Source organism: Eubalaena glacialis, chromosome 3 (genome assembly GCF_028564815.1).
Source record: "Eubalaena glacialis isolate mEubGla1 chromosome 3, mEubGla1.1.hap2.+ XY, whole genome shotgun sequence".
Classification (NCBI taxonomy): domain Eukaryota; kingdom Metazoa; phylum Chordata; class Mammalia; order Artiodactyla; family Balaenidae; genus Eubalaena; species Eubalaena glacialis.
The window spans coordinates 159,798,814-159,818,201 of NC_083718.1; the positions used below are offsets into that span (position 1 = coordinate 159,798,814).

The 19,388-nt window shown below is 51.0% G+C and overlaps 1 protein-coding gene across 1 annotated transcript in view; it reads right to left on the minus strand.

Annotated features, from left to right (window-relative positions):
• The window catches only part of CFAP57 (cilia and flagella associated protein 57), a 75,348-nt gene that overhangs the window by 9,725 nt on the left and 46,235 nt on the right, over window positions 1–19,388 (minus strand). Inside the window, exons 15-20 of the mRNA XM_061184008.1 lie at window positions 17,202–17,375; window positions 16,011–16,169; window positions 12,806–12,949; window positions 6,498–6,614; window positions 5,034–5,168; window positions 4,809–4,952 (exon numbers count right to left, since the gene is read on the minus strand). Coding sequence (XP_061039991.1) covers window positions 4,809–4,952; window positions 5,034–5,168; window positions 6,498–6,614; window positions 12,806–12,949; window positions 16,011–16,169; window positions 17,202–17,375 — 873 coding nt within the window. The remainder of the gene's footprint in view (window positions 1–4,808; window positions 4,953–5,033; window positions 5,169–6,497; window positions 6,615–12,805; window positions 12,950–16,010; window positions 16,170–17,201; window positions 17,376–19,388) is intronic.

Sequence of the window (19,388 nt, forward strand, 5' to 3'; positions counted from 1 at the left end):
GGGGGCCAGTCTTCATCGCGGTGCGCGGGCCTCTCACTATCGCAGCCTCTCTTGTTGCGGAGCACAGGCTCCAGACGCGCAGGCTCAGTAATTGTGGCTCACAGGCCTAGTTGCTCCGCGGCATGTGGGATCTTCCCAGACCAGGGCTTGAACCCGTGTCCCCTGCATTGGCAGGCAGATTCTCAACCACTGCGCCACCAGGGAAGCCCTCCTGGTACCTTTTGATATGCATGTTTCTGACGCCACTGCCAGCCCTGGACACCTCCATGAGGCTGGTCACCTAAGACAGGTCTCCAGAACACGACTCAGGCCTCACTAGAGTGTGATTGAGGCCCAGGACGCAGTGCAGCCCGATTCCTCTGCTCTGTTCATTCGTTCATTCATAAAAACAGAAAGCCTATTAGGTGCTTATTGTGCCAGACGTGGGAGGCCCAGCTTGGATCCAGTGCAGAGAGATGTCCTGTGGGGCGGTCACCAGTGTGAGGAAGCCTCCCTGTGGAGCCTGGGGGAGGGGCGGTGCAGGGAAGAGTGTTTCAGGCCCCGAGCCAAGAGGGAGCAAGCAGGATCTGAGCTGCCAAATGCTTGATGACGATGATAATAACAAGATAACAACTCCAAGGGTGGACTAGATTCCTGCACTGTGTCTGACACTTTGCATACACAGCCTCGTTTAATCCCTACAACCACCTCAGGAGGAAGGTATTATGGGATTCATTTTCATATGAGGAAGCCGAGGCCGTGCATGGGTGGCAGAGCTGGGATTCGAATCTGGTGGCGTCCGCCCCCAGGTGCCTTGATGCCCCTGACTGCTGCCTCCCAGACTCCACTCTCTCACCTCTGCTGTAGGTCACCTCCGTCAACACCTCACATAGTATGGAGGCCAAGGGAGCCCCTGAAAAGTACAAGTGGGGTCGCCTTAAGAGGGCTTTCTGGGGTGGTCCGTGTTCTGAGGAGTCCAGAGGCCACACTGAGGTCAACTGTGAGTGCCTTGGGTAGTTTTGTGAAGTCAAAACGTGAATGCAACAGGTTTGCTGAGCTTTCTGTTCTTGATGCCCCCTTGGTCAGGACGGCCTACAAAGGCCCCTCTGATCCTCCAGACCCCCAGCCAGCTCCTCTGGCAGGGAAAATCTGACCTGGGTCCATCGAGCGCCAGGACTTGGGGCATGTGAGAGAGGCTGGCTCGGGGATACTAAGGTCTGTTTATATAGAAAGGCTTCTGAACAAAGAGGCTACGCCAAGCTGTCCAGGACTTGTCCAGCCTTTGGTTGAGGGCAATGCCAGAGAGCCCCACACGGGAACCGACTGACAGAACTTCAGACTCCGAGGGAGAAGGGCGCAGAAAGGAAATGCCTAGAGCACCCCCTACTGGCCTACCTTGAGTTGACACCTTTAAGAATGCAGCAGGGTCTGGTTAGTGTGGAAAAAGCAGGCAACAGATTTATTCCGATAACTTGGGAGCCCCACTCAGTGGCGTCTTTCCAGAGCCCACAGTTGGTGGGATCGCCATCTGCCTAACTGCACAAATGAACCATTTCTCCACTCCTCTTTCAGCCTTCCTCTCACATCTAACCAGACACTTCTATTCATCATCTCTGCTCTGAAACATCTGACATCACAACTTTCTCCTCCGGAGGCCTGTCATCTCCCTTTAACATGGGAGTCTTCTTCGAAAGGGTTTTCCTGCCACTTGCCTTTCCCCACTGGTCTTTCCCCCCTGCCCATTGAAGTAACCTTTCCAGAACAGATAACACCCCTACCTACTTAAGAAACCTTAGGGGGCACCAGCTTATAAAATAAACTTCATGCTTCTTGTGTGACACGGAAAGCCCTTTCAACGTGACCCTAAGCTACCTACCGTTCAAAGCGCCCTTCCTCCCTGCCCCCATGCTCTGCAATAAAGTTACATCGGGGGATTCCTGGGTTCCCAAACACCCCACAGGCCTCTCTCTTCTCTGACTGTTCTCAGGTTGTGTCCTCGGCCTGGAAGGCTCTTCCCCCATTGCTCCCTGACCCCCTCTACTCACCCTTCAAGGCCCAGCTCAAATGCCATGCCCCCTAGCTGAAGCCCCCCTCTCCGGTGAGCTTACCACCCTGGATGCGCTGTATGGAGCAGTGCTTATCTGTGTCTGGCTCAAGTTCCCTAGGTGAGCTCCCTGAGAGTAGGCAAGCCATCACATTAATCTGGGAATCCTCCACGGCCAGCTTGCAGCTTGGCATGTAAGAAGCCCGCAAAATACGTGTCCTGAATGAATAAAGTACATGTCCTAGATGTTTGTATTCCATTGCAACTCTTATTTTAGTATCGGCAATCATGCTGGAGAATGAACGAGGAGGCCCCGTGCTCCTATCTGAACATATAAATGAGACAGCGACCTCACTTCCTGTGTTTCCTAACAAGTTTCTCTCAGATGCCATGTCTGCCCCAGCCTTCCTCAGCCTTTTGAGACTTAAGTGTCAGGGCCTTGGTACCTGCAGATGCAGCTCCTTACAAACGCATACCAAAGCAACGGGCACCCCGGGCCACCCGCTGGAGGCTCTGGGATCAGCTGTACTGTCCCGTCTTCCGTGCCTCAAGCCCATGGGCACTCCCAGTCTGTGCTGTGATGGCCTTCCAGGCTCTCCTACTAGATTTTGCCTTGGTTCTTGAGTAAGTCTTTTGCTTGGAAGAAGGGAAGGAAAATAGCATTTTTGGAGCACCTGTTCTGTACAGGGCCAGTGGCCAACGCTTGACATTAGTTAGCTCACTCAGTTCTTGCAGTAACTGGCTGAGGTTGGTGTTTTCTTCCTCTCTTACAGATAGGAAGGCGGCTCCTGGAGAAGTTCAGGACCCCCCCCCACCAACCCCAGCAAGACCGGCCAGCAGGAGGGTAAACTGGGTCTGTACCAAGACAGGGCTGTGCTCTTTTCTCCAGGCCCGCCACCTTGCCTGGCCCTTAAGACCAAAGAAGGAAACAATTTTTATCATCCAGAACAGTAGTTTTGAAAGTTTTTCTTTTTTTAAGTCTTCCAAACAAAATCTTACGCAGAGCCCACTGCAATAAGCAAGGAGTCTCCCTGGTTGAGCAGGTGCTGGGAACCCAGAGCCCTGCGTCCTGACCCCCCTCTTGCCCCTGCAGTTGTCTGTGGCACTTCTGTGCATCCACAGGGCTCCGCAGCACACAGGTTTACAATGTTGCTTGAGCAAACACTCTCCGGGGTTCTCCCTGTTGATGGCTCCCTCTGCCAGCCACCAGGGAGTGGTAGCATTGGGCAGAAGCCCTGCTTGGGTCTCCTCTGCTCCCACTACCCCGACTCTCACCCTGGCCCAGCAGGAGTGGGCATGTGGCCCCTGGGGAATGGGGAAGCAAAAGAGGCCCTTCTGCCTGTCCTGAGCAGCCTCATGCTGACGCTTACATCCTCACCTAGGCTGTGGTCTTTACTCTCTTTCCTTTTCCTTCTCCTAGGATTGACATTTGCTTTGGGTGTCTGGTTGGCATGGAGAGAGGGACCCTTGGAGGACCCCTCAGGCCTGTGCTCTGGTGGCAAGTCACAGATGAGAGCTCAGCAATGTCACCAGGTGACAACCACTCCTGCAGTCTCCCTGGTCCCCCTGCCCCGCAGGCTGCACTGCAGTGCCCCCGGGGACTCTCCATGCTTGGGAGCACTCGAGACCCTTAGCAATGGCTCTGTGTATCAGCTGCTGGTGCCTAAGGGTCCCACCAATTGAATTTACTCCTATCTCTGGGCCTCTGACTGCTTTCATGGCTCAGGAACTGGGCAGTGGGCTGCTTGATGGTGTGGGCTGCTTTTAAGCAGGGGCTGGTTGTAAGGTGGCATGAGACCTGCCGTGCCTGGGGTTGGCCTGAATTGCAGTGTGCTCTGCCCAGCTGTGTTCGGAACTGATTTGTTTCAATCCAACTGCAGCCCATCCCCATTCCAGCATTTTAATTACAGCATTAAAGAAACAGAAACATAAAAAGGTACATGCCTTATAAATGTGATTCTGATGTTCTCTTTTGATATTAAGTCACATTAATTGCCTCAGGTGATACTGATACCCAAAGAGAAATTGGCAGCAGAATCCTGCCTGGCAGTCCGATAGTGTGTGTAAGTGGAGGTGGCAGTAATGGGGTTAGGCTCTCTGAATGGCCCTAGGAAGAGTCTGGGGAGGTGGGCTTGGAGAGCTCATTAAAGCGTGCGGGGAGGCCAACACTTAGGGTGGGTGTGGTTGGCTCCGGACCTGAGAGATAAGAGTAGGGACCTGAGGCACCAGAAAAGCCGGAGGAGGTGGGAGGAGATGGGCATGTTCCCAGGAGAGAACTTGGCCAGCAGGGACCATGTGATACAGGTAGCAGAATAAAAAGCAGCAAAACAAAGTAAGGTGAAACAAGAGCTGGAAACAGAAAAGAGGAGAAGGAAGAGAGTAACTTGGAGAGCTAAAGTCACGCGGCCAAAGTCCAGAGGGGACAGGGGTCAAGGAGAAGAGTGAGGCAGGATGCAGGAGTGCTTTGGATAAAGATGGGGGTAGAAAAAAGAAAGAGGTGGCTGGTGAAGTGAGATGGGACAGAAATGAACGAACCTTGGAGGGGCAGGAGTGGGCATGGAAATGCCTAGAAAACCTCCTTGGTGGGGCTCTGGGCCATGGTCACTGCCAGGACGAGCTCTGGGGGGTCAGAGGAGACAGGTCAAAGAAGGAGCTTTGGAGAAAGCTAGTGGGTCCCTTGGACATTTGGGGAACCCTGAGGACAGTGGTCTTGGAGGGGCCCTTGACAGGCTCTCTTGTCTCTGACGGCCCAGCCTCGAGGGAGCTGAGGGTCGCGTGCGGGTACCTGCATGATGCGGACATAATCCGCGCGGTGCAGCTCACTCTCCTTGACCACCTTCTTCTTGAGAGTGGCCAGGCTCCTCTCCAGGTGCTCCCGCTGACGGGTGTACTCCTGCTGCAGGTCCGAGTTCAGCCCTGTGATCTCCACCTGATGGGGCAGGAGGGGCTCACCGTGAAGGAGGGGAGAGCCTGGAGGGCAGGGGAGGGCGGAAAGGGAGGCAGAGCTCACCATGTCTGCCCGCTGCACGTACTTCTCAAAGAGAGCGCGGACCTTCTCCTTCAGCTGCCGGGGCTCTTGGATGTACGCCACGCAGTTGTGAAGGTCCGTCTTAAACCGTTTGACCAGCGCCTCCAAGTCCCGCTCCTGCAAGCAGAGGCGTTTACTTCTGACCCCATAGGGATTCTCCAGGGGCAGGGGCTGCAGCCTTGTGGCTGCTTAAAGGGACAAGAGACACCTCATCTAGGACTTACCGTTGACCACCAGGGGCCACACAGGGCCCAGAGGCCTGGGTGGGCACATAGCCCAGAGGGAGAGGCCCTAAAACTCCTGTGCCCCTGGCCTGAACAGTTGCATTTTTAGGAGGCAGCACACACTGATTCCTTTATTGGCTCTGGATTCCTGCCAGGACCACAGGCCTTAAAAGACTAAAAGAGGCGCAAGCGGTCACCTACTCCTTTCGGAGCCAAGATGGAGAGCATCGATTCTCTCTTGCAGATCCCTGTGCCAGGGCTTCCCTGCCCCTTTGTTAGCTCACCCAGTGTTTCTCCTGCCTGAGGGCTGCTGTGAGTGGGTAGGGAAGATAATGACAAAATTGAGCAGATTGGTTCATCTGCAAACTTGGGCTACATCCTCCCTCTTCCATCATGCTTTCTCAGATACCCATCTTCCCTTACCCCTGACCTAGAGAGCCTCTCCTTTTTCTTCACTCCCACAGCTCTTTATTCATGTTCCATAATTTTCAGCCTTGGCTGGCTGATAATTACTATGCACATGCCACAAATCACCTGTCAACCTCTTCAGTTTGTGAAGGGCAGGATCTGTATCAGTTCACGTTGATAGCTCTGCAGCTTCTAGTATTACCTAGTACAGAGTCAATCCTTAATGTGAGGGGTGGAAAAATTCAATCTGATTCTACCAACATTACGAGGTGCTCTGTGCCAGGGGATGAGGGTGCAGCCAAGTCCTGGCCCAGGACCAGAAGACTGGGTTCCCAGCCCTGGCTCTGTATGTGCTCACTAGCTGTGGGTGCTGGGTGAAGTTTCTAATTTCCTAATCTCTCTGACCTTGCTTTCCTTGTTTATTACATAGACAGACCGGAATAGGTGATTTCTGAGGTCCTCCTAGCTCAACATTGTTTTGGTAGTCAAGCCTTTAACCACCGACTACAGATGATCTCTCTGAGCATGTTCCTTCCCAGGCCACACAAGCCAATGTTGTGAGCATTCCTGTAACACTGGCTTCCCACCTCCTTGATCACTATACCCAAAGTCATTTTATAGTCTCCGATGGATTCAGTCATGTAAATTTACATGAGCCTGAAATAGGGCAGGGCTGTGAGCCAGTAAAGAATGCAAGTTAAAATGGGTGTATCTTAGCTATGGGCTGGCTCTGTCTCTTGGAAGCCAGCTGCCCGTTGCAGACAGGCGCCAGCTCCTGAATCCAAGAGCTGCCAGACTCTGAAAATCCTCACACCTTTTGTCTCTCTCTGTGCATCTCCTGATCAGTAGCTCTTAATTTCTGCCACAATTCTGTGATGTTCAGCTCCAGCTGTGTGTTTTGCTTATGGAAATGCTCCAGTTCAGTTTCCATCTATAGACAACAGGGAAAAAAGAGTCAAGAATAAGAAAGTAAGCCAAAGAAGACATACAGATGGCCAATGGGCACATGAAAAGATGTTCAACATCACTAATTATTAGGGAAATGGAAATCAAAACCACAGTGAGATATCACCTCCTGCCCGTTAGAAGGGCTATTATCAAAAAGGCAAGAAATAATAAGGGTTAGAGAAGATGTGGAGAAAAGGAAATTGTTGTGCACTATCGGTTGGAATGTAAATTGGTGCAGCCACTATGGAGAACAGTACGGAGATTCCTCAAAAAATTAAGAATAGATATATAACAGAGGATCCAGCTATCCCACTTCTGGGTATTTATCCAAAGAATGCAAAAACACTAATTTGAAAAGATATATGCACCCCTATGTTTATCACAGCATTATTTACAATAGCCAAAATATGGAAGCAACCTAAGTGCCCATCAGTGGAGGAATGGATAAAGAAACTTTGGTACACACACACACACACACGCACGCACACACAAATGGAATACTATTCAGCCATAAAAAAGAATGAAATCGTGCCATTTGCAACAATATGGATGGGTCCCTTTAGGGTATTATGCTAAGTGAAATAAGTCTGACAAAGAAAGACAAATACTGTATGATTTCATTCACATTTGGGATATAAAAGACATGGAAGGAACTTAAATGTCCATCGACAGATGATGGATAAAGAAGATGTGGTACATATATACAATGGAATATTACTCAGCCATGAAAAAGAATGAAATAATGCCATTTGCAGCAAAATGGATGGACCTAGAGATTATCATATTAAGTGAAGTAAGTCAGAGAAAGACAAATATCATGATATTGCTTATATGTGGAATCTAAAAAAAATGATACAAAGGAACTTATTTACAAAACAGAAATAGACTCAGAGACATAGAAAACAAACTTATGGTTACCAAAGGGGATAGAGAGGGTGGAGGGGGGGAGATAAATTAGGAGTTTGGGATTAACATCTACACACTACTATATATAAAATAGGTAAACGAGGATCTACTGTATAGCACAGGGAACTATATTCAATATCTTATAATAACCTATAATGGAAAATAACCTGAAAGTTACATGTATAACTGAATCACTTTGCTGTACACTTGAAACTAGCACAACATTGTAAATTAACTATACTTCAATTAAAAAAACAACAAAAAACAAACAAAATAAATGAACAAACCAAACAAACCAAGCACATAGATACAGAGAACAGAGTAGTGGCTACCAGAGGGAAAAGGGCGGGGCAAGGGCAACATGGGTAAAGGGGAGCAACTCTACGGCGACGGATGGAAACTGTACACGCTGTAGTACATATGGAAGTAGAAATATAATGCTGTACACATGAAACTTACATAATGTTATAAACCAATGGTACCTCAATGAAGAAAGTCAGAGAATGAAAATTATATTTGAGAACTGAAGTCTTTCAGTGGGAATGTTTCCCCTGCTACCAGGGCACTTCCCTTCTAGTTCCCACACTGGAAGGAACCTTTCTTCTTACGCCTCACCGTCCCCAAAGCTCCCCACCCCTTGGCTGATATGTTAACCCAGATCATGTGTTTCTATAGCCTGGCTATGAATCTTTTGCCCTTAGTTTCCCTGTTCCTTCCTTCTTTTCTTGAATTCCTTATAAATTGACTGGAACCTGTAACCTGAGGCAAGGTTCTGCAGAAAAGCAGCTTCCTCGTTCTACTTTGTGAAGTTGTGTGAGTGAATCTTGACCCTCTGGGGCCACAAATCATCAGGGCCGACCCTCAAGCAGAAAGTTTTGAGGGACCAGCATGCAGGTGTCCCCAGTCTAAGGCATAAAACAGAAAAGAGGAGGCTGAGGAGGAATCTTTGCCTCATCATTCTGTTGAAAAGGTCTAAAAAGTACAACTTCAGAGGGCCTCATCTTCAAAAGAAAAAAAAAAGAAGCTACCCATGAGCTTCAGACTCTTTATTCATTGTTACACTGGTATCAACCAAAGACATGTGAATAACAATCAGAGCTTCTGATTAGAATGAGATCAGCTGTAGGTGAGCTCTCCTTTGATTTAAGTCCTGCCAAAAGCAAAGGAGTGCAGTCTGACTGACACGCCAGATCTGGTGGATGCTAGTGTTCCTGTTATTAGAGAGGTTTGCTGACTATTTTGAGGGGGATGGGGAGTTCACTGGGTTTTTTCATGGCTGGATGGAGTAGCCCCTCTAGCTTAACGCAGGCCCTTTGGCCAGATTTCAAGGCTCCCGGCCAGCTTCTGGGGTACCAGGAGGCCCTAGGGAGCCGCATCCCAGACAGGAAGGGGTAGCGTTTGGAAGAATGTTAGCCTAATTACTGGAAGCATTTTGTACGAACAGAGTAGCCCTTTGACCCAATGCCTGGCATAAAGGCGGCTCTCAATAAATATTCATATGAATAAATGAATGCATCGCAGGTATAGAAGGCCAAGGGAAGCAAGAGTGGGGGAAGGGAGGAGAGCCTGAAACAACCTGCCTCTGGAAGAATGATAAGATAAACATGCAATGTTGGCAGAGCTATGTGGAGCCACCTGGTAGAGGACACAGAGCAAGTGTGGATATTTACACAGCTAAGGAAAGAATGTATCCCTTAGAAAGGATTGGCAGGCTGTCACAGGCATAGGGATACAGACCTGACTGAGAGGCAGTTTCCATCTTCAAGAAGCCCCGGGTCTAGAGGGATTAGAGGGAAGTAAATGAGAAGTTCACGTGGAGCAGGATAAACACCATCAGCAAGCAGGGCAGAAAGGGCCCTGTGCGTGCCCAGTGGAGCTGAGGGGTGGCACCCAGGGAAGGGATGCTCAGTCGGCTTTCGTAGGAGGAATAGGGTTTAAGGACAAGTTGGGAAGGAGAATCTCAGGCAGAGAGAACAGCCATATGCACAGAAAGGACCAGAGGCGCGGGCAGCCTGGCACGTCTCTGCAGGCTGCAAGTGGTTCAGCCACCCCTGGACCTTGGAGGGGTGCATGTGAAGAAGTGGGAGAGGAGCTAGAGGTCAGCTGAGCTAGGTCATGCAGGACCCTGGGGCTGAGGCTCGAATGGTGTGAAGCTCAGCCTTTACCCTGCCCAGAAGTTTAAATAGGTCAGAAGTTTGGCTCTTATCCTGAAAGTTCAGGGAGCCACTGACAGGTCTTACGCAAGGAGTGGCATGATCTGATGTGCACCTTAGAAGGCCTGATGCAGAGGCTCTACCGGAGAGAGCAAGACTGGAGCCAGGCAGCCTGGTCGGGAGGCTGCCGCTGTGGCCCAGGTGAGATGCTGGTGCCCCAGACCAAGGAAACGGCCGCTGCAGGAGAGAAAGGGTCTTCTCCAAGGTCTGAGTGCTTGCAGCTGGCTGTGCCTCTTTCTCTACAATCTTAAAGTCAGCAACGACCAGATTAGGTTAGAAAGGAAGTGATATGAGCAAAGCCTCAAACCATGCTGAGAGTAAAAAGAATCTATTTCATAGAAAGATTGACATAGAAATATGTCAAATTTCAGTAGCTGGCTGGTCAGCCAGGAGACTAGCCAGTGAATGGGGACAAGCATCCTTTTCCTGGAGTGGAAATTCCATCTACTCGTCCAGGTGGTACTCATCACATTCAGAGATTCTTAATGGGGACGGGGGGGCTGGGGAGAGGCATCTTGACCCCCGCCCCACCAGGGGACATGTGGCAACATCTAGAGACATTTTTGGTTGTCATATCTGGGGGAGGGGGAGGACAAACCCCTGGGGGAGGATTGTCTCTACCTCTAGTGGGTAGAGACCAGGGATGCTGCTAAATATCCCACAATGTACAGGACTGCCCCCTAACAACAAGGAATTATCCACCCCAAAGTGCCAATAGCGCCGAGGCGGAGAAAACCTGCACTAGATGAAGAAATAAAAGAGTGTGAAGTAAAATGATGAGGCTCTGGAAACTCCTGCCCCAGGAAGGAGATAGTCACGTTTCATCAAAGAGAAGCTGGAAGAGTGTCTGTGAGGGGAGGCACTTGAGTCAGGGAAGTTTTCTGTTTTCAGGCACGGATGTCTCAGTTCTACAAAGGAGCCAAGGGCTTGCAGCTTCCTTCTTGCAGGGAAAGGAGCTTCACAGGAGGTCCACAGCAGGTGGGCCAAATGGGTGTCTGACCCACAGAGGGAAGCCCCCAGGTCACAGGCCCCTGGGGAAGGAACTGGGCCCAGACATCAGCCCTGGCAGCAACTGGCACCTGGGGTGGGGCAGGAGGGGTCCTGTTTGACTCGTTCCCAAGGGGGTGGCATATTCCCTGCTGAGGATCAAAGCCGTGGTTGGTCCAGTTACTGAAGGGAACGTGAATAATCTCTCAGGTGTGTTGCAGTGGAAGGCAACCGACCCAATCTTAACTGCAGTTGACAAATATGTGAGATGAGGTGGGAGAAGTGGGGCCGTGACTGCCAGGGGCCTGCGGCACATCAGCTTTCCAGGCAGGTAGGGCCCCTGCTATTTCTCATCTTCTCAGGCTGCCATTTTTGGGCCCTGAGGTCACTCAAGAATGGCAGGAGGGCCAGAGGAGGCAGCTCTGTGGTCAGCTGGGAATATCCTTCCTTATCCCAGAGGCCAGGGAGAAAGTCATCGTCAGAGGACATATCCTCTCTGGATGCCCCAGCCCTGGACTGATCCCACCACATGGCCTCTTTTCTGGGCCTCCTGGAGAAAAGGCTTTGCTTTTCTCCATGGTAGCCCTTGTGGAGCCAATTCTAGTTGGGCCATCAGTATGCTCTGCTACTCTTTTAGCTTTGCTCAGCACAGTTAGAGAAGATGGAGGGGGAGCAGGAGGCTATTTTGGAGAGGGTGGCAGGGAAGACCTTCTGGGAGAGGTGACACATGAGCTGAGACGTGAAAGACGCAAAGAAGCCAGTCATGGGAAGATCTGAGAGCCTTCCGGGCAGGGGGAGCAGCACGGCAAAGGTGCTTGTCCTTGGAACTGTCAGAAAGCCTGCAGGCTGGAGCCGGGGAAGGAGCCTGGAGATACGGCTAGAGAGGCTGGTTGAGGTGGGATCACGCAGGGCCTCAGGGGCCTCTGTAAGGAGTCTGGGCTTCATTCTAGGTGGGAGGAGATACCCCTGGGGGTTTGCTGTGGTCTCTATGTGGAGACCAGACTGGAGGCTGGAGTCAGGTCCAGAAGAGAGATGATGGAGGCTTGGACTGGAGTGATGGCAGCAGAGGGCAAGGAGGGTTGGATCTGAGATATCGTTTGGAAATGGATCCGATAGGCATCGGTGACTTGGATATAGGAGTTAAGAGAAGGGAAGAACCGAGAAGGCTTCCACGCTTCTACGTTAAGCACCTGGGTGGATCGTGGTGCCACTGACTGAGAAATGGGGAAACTGGACGAGGGGGACGTCAGGACCACCCTTGTTTAGATTAACCATGGACCCCACTGTCAGCTGCTCACTGCCCAGTGTGGGGAGGCTGATAGGTAAACACGTCATAAGGAAATGCCCTGTGTACTGGGCAGAGGGGCCGAAGGGGAACACTTGTACCCCACTGGGCTCTCAGAAGCCCTCGTCCCTTGCTTCTGATCTCTCTCCTCTCTGCCTTCATCCTGTTTGCTTCCCAGAGCACACTCTTAATTTTGCCACTCTCCTGCTCCAGAGCCTTTGATGACTTCCTACTCCTTATCAGATGAAGTCCAAACACCATGGCCTTGCATAGGGCCCCCACCAACATGTTTAGTCTGAGAAAAAAGTGTTGAATCCGGAGGGGTGTACTTTCTGGTGGACAGGCTGGTGGCTGAGTACACATCGCCCCCTGGTGGCTGAAGGCCCAGCAACCGTGGTCCAAATAGGTCCAAAGCCCACCCCAAGACCCCGGGGGAAGCCAAATCCCAAAGCACTTTGCTTTTGCACCACCGAACCCCCGTTGGGCCTTCCCTGTGGCTTCGTCTGCGGAGTGGATGCTGCCCACACCTTGGGAGCAGGGAGGGGCTGTGTGGAGAGCTTCCTTTCTTTTTTCTTTTCTTTTTTAAATTTTTTTTGCTGCGCTGAACGGCATACGGGATCTCAGTTCCCTGACCAAGGATCAAACCCACGCCCCCTGCAGTGGAAGCATGGGAGTCTTAACCACTGGACTGCCAGGGAAGTCCCAGGAGAGCTTTCTTTCATTCCCTCCTGGCCAGCCAGGAATGGTTGGGAAGGAGGCCAGGGGGTCCAGATGGCTTCTCACCTCTTGAATCTGTTCCTTCATCACCTTGATCTCATTCTCTCGAGGTTCTATTTGCTTCTTCAGCTCCTTTATTTTGTAGTCAAGCACAAACTTGAATTTCTCTAGTTCTTGATTTTTCTTTTTCAGGTCATAGATTCGCTTCTCCTGTGTGTGAGAGGAGAGAGAAGTTGAGAGAGCTACCAGGAGGCCCTGGTACGGAATCCCTTTAGGCAAAGTGCACAAATCCTGTGACCTCCTGATTGAGGAGGCCACAGACTGCTCCCCTTGCTGGGGACACAAAGGCCGGATCCCCCACCAGGGGGAACCATTGACTTCTTGGCTTCTGTGCCAGGACTTCATTCATTCACTCACCCATTCAGACATAGGTTTTGGTCAACTGTGTTTTCCAAAGCTCACCTGGGCAGCATCTCCTGTCCTACATGCTCTTCTACAAGAGAAGAGCGTGCTTCTTATGCTTCTCCATCAGGAGGTGGTGTCTAATTCCCTCCCCTTGCATCTGGCTGGACTTATGGTTTACTTGTATCCAACGAATGAAACTCAAGTGATGCTGCATAGCTTCCCAGGCTAGCTTGGAAAAGGCCGAGCAGATTCCACCTGGTTCTCTTGGAACATGTGCTCTGGGAGGCCATCTGCTATGTGAAAAGTCCTCCTACACTGAGACCTCCAGGCTGGAGAGGGTGTTTGGTGCTCTGTCAACAGTCCCAGCTAAGCTCAGCCTCCCAGCCATGCTGGTCAAGGGGCTGGACATGGGGATGAAGAAGCCACCTTGGACGCTGGTCTTCCAGCCCCCTGCTGCGGGAGTCACCCAACTGAGGCCCCACTAGGACCCAGACATCGGGGACAAAGACAAGCCATCCCGTTTTACCCTGTCCAAGTTCCAGACCCACAGAATCTGCAAGCATAATAAAACAGCTGTTTTTCACCACTACGTTTTGGGGTAATTTGTTGCAAGGCAATTGTAGTTGGAATGTAGGTCTATCCATTACCACACATTTACTGCACAAAGATCTTTTGCCAAGGTCGGAGATTCCAAATAGAAATACGCCACAGTCCCTACCCTTACAGAGAAACACACTAGCTGGGAAAGCAGATGTGTCAACAAATGTAAACCTACACTGTGACAGGTATTGTGGAAGAGGGACACACATGGAAGGCGTGGTGTGTATTGAGGGTGCTGAGAACAACTTGTGTGAGTCAGGGTGGTGGTTCATGGGAACAGTGAGAGGTGAGTCTGGAGGGGAGGAGGGGAGAGAGGCAAGGGTCTTCCATGTTGGGTTAAAGAGTTGAGAATTTATCCAGGAGGCCAGGAGTTGGTAAGCTATAGCACTCGGGCCAAATCTGACCTGCTGCCTGTTCTCATAAAGTTTTTTTTTTTATACTTAAAAAAAAATTTATTTATTTATTTATTTATTTTCGCTGCGTTGGGTCTTTGTTGCTGCACACAGGCTGTTCTCTAGTTGCAGCGAGCAGGGGTTACTCTTCTCATTGCGGTGGCTTCTCTTGTTGTGGAGCACGGGCTCTAGGTGCGCGGGCTTCAGTAGTTGTGGCACACGGGCTCAGTAGTTGTGGCTCACGGGCTCTAGAGCGCAGGCTCAGTAGTTGTGGCGCATGGGCTTAGTTGCTCCACGGCATGTGGGATCTTCCCGGCCCAGGCCTTGAACCCGTGTCCCCTGCATTGGCAGGCAGATTCTTAACCACTGCGCCACTAGGGAAGCCCATGGTTTCCTAAAGTTTTATTGGAACGTAGCCAAGCCCATTCATCGATGTCTTGTCTATGGCTGATTTTATGCTACTGCGGCAGAACTGAGCAACTGTGGCAGAGACCACACTGCTTGCAAAGATGAAAATATTTACTAACTTGCCCTTTATAGAAAAAAAATTTTTGCTGCCCCTTGCCACAGGCAGTTGGGACGTGTGAAAGAATTTTAAGTGGAAGAGTGACAATAATTACACAGTGTGGTGGCAGGGAGCCCAGATGGGAAGTGGGAAGGAAGGCCGTTAGACCCGTTAGGAGGCTGGTGCAATTTTCTAGAGGTCTTAACCTCTTTCTTGTCAAAAACCCCCTTTGAGTTGGGAGGAGCAGTAAATTGGGAGATTGGGGTTGACATATACACACTACTATATATAAAATAGATAACTAATAAGGACCTACTGTATAACACAGGGAACTCCACTCAGTACTCTGTAGTGACCTATATGGGAAAAGAATCTAAAAAAGAGTGGATATATGTATATGTATAACTGATTCACTTTGCTGTACACCTGAAACTAACACAACTTTGTAAATCAACTCCAATAAAAATTAAATTAAAAAAAAAACCCTTTGAGAATCTGCAGAGAGCTTTGGCTCCTCCCTAAAAAATGCCCAGATACAAATGCAAACGCTCACTTGCAGAAATGATATGTGTGCACTGTCTCATTTCATCCTTATCAGAGCCCCTGAGGGCCGCATCCACAGGTGGGGAAACAAGGCTTGGATTAGTTGCTTGAGGTCCTGTGGCCAATTGCAGAGGCTGCCCTGGAACCTAGCTCACTAGGCTGAAACCTGCATTCTCAACCACCCAGGAATTGTGTCCAACTAAGGCAGCAATGGCAGAGGGGCTGGAGAGGAGGGCACGGAGCCTGGATTTGCTCAGGAGGAGGATATGAGATTTTGGATATGGAGGTGGTGTGCCTCACAAAATGTGATGTGTTTGTTTTAGTGTTTTGTGAGAAAGCCATCCAGAAAAATGATACCACTTTCTGGGGTATCCAGTGGTTACAGGGCCAACCACGGGGGAGTTCCTCTCTGACCAGGGGGACCACATGGGCGATGGGGTGGGTGAGCTGCCCCCAGTCCATGGGATGGTCACCCTGGGATGCCTGGCACAGTGGCGAGCAGGGACCTGGCAGTCAGCACTCAGGTTGTTACCCCAAGTCTGTCATCTATAAACTGTACGACCCTGGGCAAGATACTTACCCCTCGGAACCAGTTTCCCGAGCTATACAACTGGGTTGCTCATGGTCCCTGGGGTTGTTGGGGGAATTGAATGGTATGTGTTTACAGCAGTTAGCCCAGTGCCAAGCACACAGTAGGCACTTCACCCCCCCATCAAGTTCAATAAATGGGTTCCAGGAAGGCAGGGACCCTGTCTCTTGAGCTTTGTCCTCATTGCCTGGGTCCATCTAGGCTGGAGTTGAGGCGGGACACAGGATGCGCCTTTACCTTATCTTGAATCGTCTCGTCTCTTTCCTGGATCTCCCGCTTGAGACCCAGGATGTCCTTCTCCAGGGACTTGATGACTCCTTGCAGCTTCACCTGCTCTCCCTTCAGAATCTCAATGTCATTGGTTCGCTCTTCAATCTCTTTCTGCAGGCTGCTGAACTAGAGGAAAAAACAGAAACAACGGAGACCACCAGAGCCTGTGAACTCATCTCCATTCCTCCTGACTGCCTGTAGATTTTAAGAGCTCCCCATCAGAATTTGGGACAGTCAGGAATTTCCCAGGCCAAATGGGACAATTCTGTCTGACAAGATCCAGTCCCATCCCTTTATGTGAAGAAGGGCTGTCTGCCTTAAGAGGCTCCAGAGAGACCAGTTCCCCCAGCAGATCCAGAGTTTCCATGACCACACTGACCTTGAAAGGCTGGGATCCATGCCCCATCAAGGTTGCAGAGATTGGGCCCTAACTGATGAGCCATCTTAGTCATGTCCAAGAAGGGAAGATGTGATTGCCCCCTGGATTGACTAGTGGTGTGATTTCTAATAGGAAAGAACATGAGCTTGCTTTGAACTTGGCTTCTCTAAGGCTAAACGTTTCGGGGCAACTGGCAATTCTATAAGGATCTATGAATTGAATGCCTCCTCACTCAGCCATCAGTGACTACAAACATCTCCCCTGCCTGACAACCTAAGCATCCTATACTCCCAATCTTTCTCCCACCCACAGAGTCTGAAAAGGAGCACGCCTGAATCCCTGCACTGAGAGCCTGAGGACACCTCCAGGCGAAGACTTTATCTATCTCACCTCCAAAGACCGCATTTCCACTTTAAATGTTTAGCTCTGAAAACTCTAAATCCCACTTGCCAATAAATGAAAGCCCAGGGTGTCCACCAGTGTCATGGTGAACTTCACTGTCGCTGTAAACAGGAAAGAGGAGGGGGAGCCCCGATGGTTACCCCGTCAGAGGATGTGGTAAGGATCTGTCTGCCTGTCTGGGCAGGGGGAACCCTCACACTGGCCAGTGCTGCTTTCCTAACCCGCTTGCTGGAGATGAGGACATTCAGGTGGGATCTTGCCAGGTCATCCCGGGGCAGAGCCACCATCAGCTGGCTCCGTGTCCGTCTGCCCACCCCATGCTTTCTCTGTAGTGAGGCCCTGATCTGCCCCCAGGCCTCTCGGGAACAGCCCGGTACCTTCTTCCTCATGATGCCCGTTTCTCCTTTGAGCCGCAGGTTTGATTCCTTTTCATCCCGAAGCTTCTTCTCATACTTGGTTTTGATATCTTGGATCTCACGGTCTTCATCTTCTTCAATCTGCTTCTTGGTCTCTTCAAACTCGCGCAGTTGCTGCCTGACATCTTCCTGCGCCTGGCTCGGAGAGAGGGAGAGTGTGTGCCCAGGGGAGAGGGGACACGCGGCACCCTTGTGCTCAGAGGGCCTGGGACGAGGTGAACATACGAGGCCTATCATGGGGATGGGAGACCGAGTGTTAGTACAGAAGTGGAAACCAAGGCCATGGGTCCCTTGACCCTTCCACTTTCTTTCTGTCCTTCTGTTTGTCCCCCTTTCCCTACCAGATCAGGCCTTGGGCTCTATCACTTCAACCACTGTGCCACCAACACCCCCCGACCCTGTTCCACCTCTGGTCTTCTTCACACTGACACCAGCCCCCTTCTATCTTTCCTTCACTAAACTTGTGACACTTGTAACTTTATATTATTTGTGGAATTACTTGATTGTCTCTCCCATTAGATGTAAGCTCCTCGAGGGTAAAAACCCAGTCTATCACGCCCACCAGGAGTTCCCAGTGTACAGCGCACACTGACACACAGTAGGTACTCAATAGATATCTGAATGAATGAGTGAATCTTTAATTCCACCCTCTCCCTCCTTAATCCAACCAATCCCGTCCTTTTCACCTCTTGAATCCATCCACTTTATGCCTCTGGCACTGCCCAGGCCCCTGTCCTCTCTTGCCTGGACTGTTGTCAGCCTCCTAGCCAGCCTCCTGCCGCTGGTCATACTTCCCTCCAGTCGGATCTCATTCTCTAGTCGAGGGGAGCTTTCTAAACCACACACCTGGTCATGCCAACCCCCACTTGGAAGCCTTCTCTGGTTCACCCTTGTCCTCACGGTAGAGTCCAGACTCTTGAAACGGGTCCACAGGCTCTCAGGAGGCAGTTCCGGTGCATCTCCCTGGCCTCAGCCATCACTCCCACCCCAGGCTCTCGCCAGTGTGAACTAACTTCAGTTCCCCCAGTGTGCATGGTGCTCAGCTGCTGAGCCTTGATACCCGCTGTCCCTCTGACTCCAGCGTCTTCCCGTGGCTCTCTCCTATCCTTCCTCCGGCTCTTGGTTCAGCTATCATTTCCCGTGTGAACACTGTACGTCCCCCATCACTGTACATTATATTGTAAATGCCTGTTTGACACGGAGGCTCCTTGACGGCAGGGCCACATCTCCACCCACCGCAGTGAACACCCAGCACAGTATCTGGTACGTGTCGGTGCTGAGTGAGGAAAAGCCTAGAGCCCAGATGCTGGGAAAACGAGCTCTGCCTGGTGGAGTTTGGGGAGGGACTGGGGCAGGGCTCCTACTTGCTCACTGCTGCCCAGGGGTGGACATTTAGATCACGGTAGAGTCAATGGCTTTCCTCCCACACTGACCCTGGTATTCTCCCAGGCTGCACGTACCATCCCTGGACTGACTGTTTTGGAGGTTGAGTGAGACAAGGTGGTTTTAAAACTGGGCTCAAAGGCCTCCTGAGAAAGGCTTCTCTTTGCCCATCATGTCACCAGACCCTTGCTGGACAGAAGCCTGGCTAGGTCGGCTCTGACTGCAGCCTAGAGGGGCCCTCAAGCCCCTGCTCTTGGTCTGGGAGATGTTGCTAAAAAGTAGAAGCAGCCCAGCCGGTAGTAAGATGGCACTTGGGAGGAATCTCCCTAGGAAGGTTCTGAGTTGAAATCTTACTGACTCAAACGAAGAAAAGCCTTGTCATCACTGTGAGAGGTCCTGGGAGGAAGGCTGGGCTCTCTCCCCTCTGGGAGGATCGATCCATTCACCCTAAAAGCAGAGCCCAGCAAACCATGATGTTGCTGTGTCAGCCACATGGGCGAAAGGGGCCCAGGGGCCCTGAGAACACAGAGGAGGGATGCTTAGCCCTGTGGGAGGAGAGGGTTAGGGAAGAATTGTCAAGGAGTTGGCTCTTGTCCTGAGTCCCTGAGGGGGCAAACAAGTGCCTAGATGAAGAGGCATCATCGTGAGCAGGGGCTCAGAGGTTGTGCAGGAAACTCCCAGAGGCTCCACCTCACTGGACAGGGGCAGCTGGAAATGGGGCTGGGGAGGTGGGCAGGGCAGCGAAGGAACATTCCTCACACCGTG